The 1,341-nt window shown below is 47.2% G+C and overlaps 1 protein-coding gene across 1 annotated transcript in view; it reads right to left on the bottom strand.

The window, feature by feature from the left end:
• Positions 1–4: 4 nt before the first annotated feature.
• Positions 5–1,341, bottom strand: part of LOC106456051 (vitamin K-dependent protein C-like) — a gene marked incomplete at both ends in the record, with an annotated part of 3,902 nt that continues 2,565 nt past the window's right edge. Inside the window, 2 exons of the mRNA XM_013908183.1 lie at positions 5–358; positions 778–838. Coding sequence (XP_013763637.1) covers positions 5–358; positions 778–838 — 415 coding nt within the window. The remainder of the gene's footprint in view (positions 359–777; positions 839–1,341) is intronic.

Raw genomic sequence — 1,341 nt, 5'->3', positions numbered from 1 at the left:
GCACAGAGGACGTTGTTGGAGATCGTGTGGGGGAACATCTGCTGAGTACAGATGCTGTGGCTGACCAATGGGATTTCAATAACGTTGAGCACTGAGCTGTGCTTAGTGCTGTTCATGTCCTCTTTGCCCCAGCCAGAGACAACAGTCTTAGTGCCGTTCAGGTGGAGCACTCGCTCGGCCATCTCGCGTCCTGGCAGACAAATGGGGACGATGTACTCAGTCGTGGGAGCGGGGGTCTGTAGGCGCAGCAGGGCAATATCATTGTCCATGGTCTTGGTGTTGTAGTTTGGGTGTTTGAAACCTTGGACAACATCCAGGATCACCTCACTGCCTTCTTGTTTAAGACGCTCATAGTCACCTAAAGACACAGGTTGTGGACTCATGGTTAATGAAAGCTGATGTGTGTTTTCACTCTGACTACAACAGGGATCTCGAACTCCAGGCCTTGAAGGCCGGTGTCTTCCAGGTTTCAGATGTGTCCGTGATCCAACACAGCTGACTTAAATGGCTAAATTACCTCCTCAACATGTCTTGAAGTTCTCCAGAGGCCTGATAATGAATTAATCATTTAAATCAGGGGTGTTGACCCAGGGAGATATCTAAAACCTGCAGGACACTGGCCCTCGGAGCCTGGATGTCGAGACCCCCGGACTACAGTGTGACCTATCAGCAACCTTGGTTTTGTAAAGTTTTAGTGCTTAATGGCAAAATAGCAAATTACTTCAAATAATTGTATATACAGTTGAATAAAAAATAAAAACTGGAAAATTTAAGTACATTGAGGTTTCTCCATGTACTTAATTCCCACCCCCTGAACCACGGTCGCCCCATGGGCGACCTTCTTGTAACCGGAAGGTGGAAAGGTTCGATCCCCAGCTCTGTCTTGGTTGTTGTGTCCTTGGGCGAGACACTTCACCTACCGCCTACTGGTGTTGGCCAGAGGGCCCATGGTGCAATATGGCAGCCTCGCTTCTGTCAGTCTGCCCCAGGGCAGCTGTGGCTACAACTGTAGCCTCCACCAGTGTGTGAATGTGAGAATTGTAAAGCACTTTGAGGGTCTCCAAAAGTGCTATATAAATGCAATCCATTATTATTAGTAGTAGTATTCCAGCTTTATTTGTCACTGTTGAATTAATGTTCATGTATGGAGTCCTTAGGATTGTCACCACAATGGGCAGTGACAACCTTCTGACCTACCAGCTGCCTCTGCCATGGAGTCTCACTCTCACTACCTGTTTAGGTTTACAGATCAGTCCCATGGCATCTTCCTGCCATCTAATACAAATTAATACTGGTGATCAGTTGACAGCGATGCTGTTCTCTTCACCCAAATATCAAACA

Source organism: Pundamilia nyererei, unplaced genomic scaffold (assembly GCF_000239375.1).
Source record: "Pundamilia nyererei isolate P.nyererei 1_Seehausen unplaced genomic scaffold, PunNye1.0 scaffold02132, whole genome shotgun sequence".
Classification (NCBI taxonomy): Eukaryota; Metazoa; Chordata; class Actinopteri; order Cichliformes; family Cichlidae; genus Pundamilia; species Pundamilia nyererei.
Note: the sequence above shows the minus strand (reverse complement) of the source record. Positions and strands in the feature narration are given on the sequence as shown.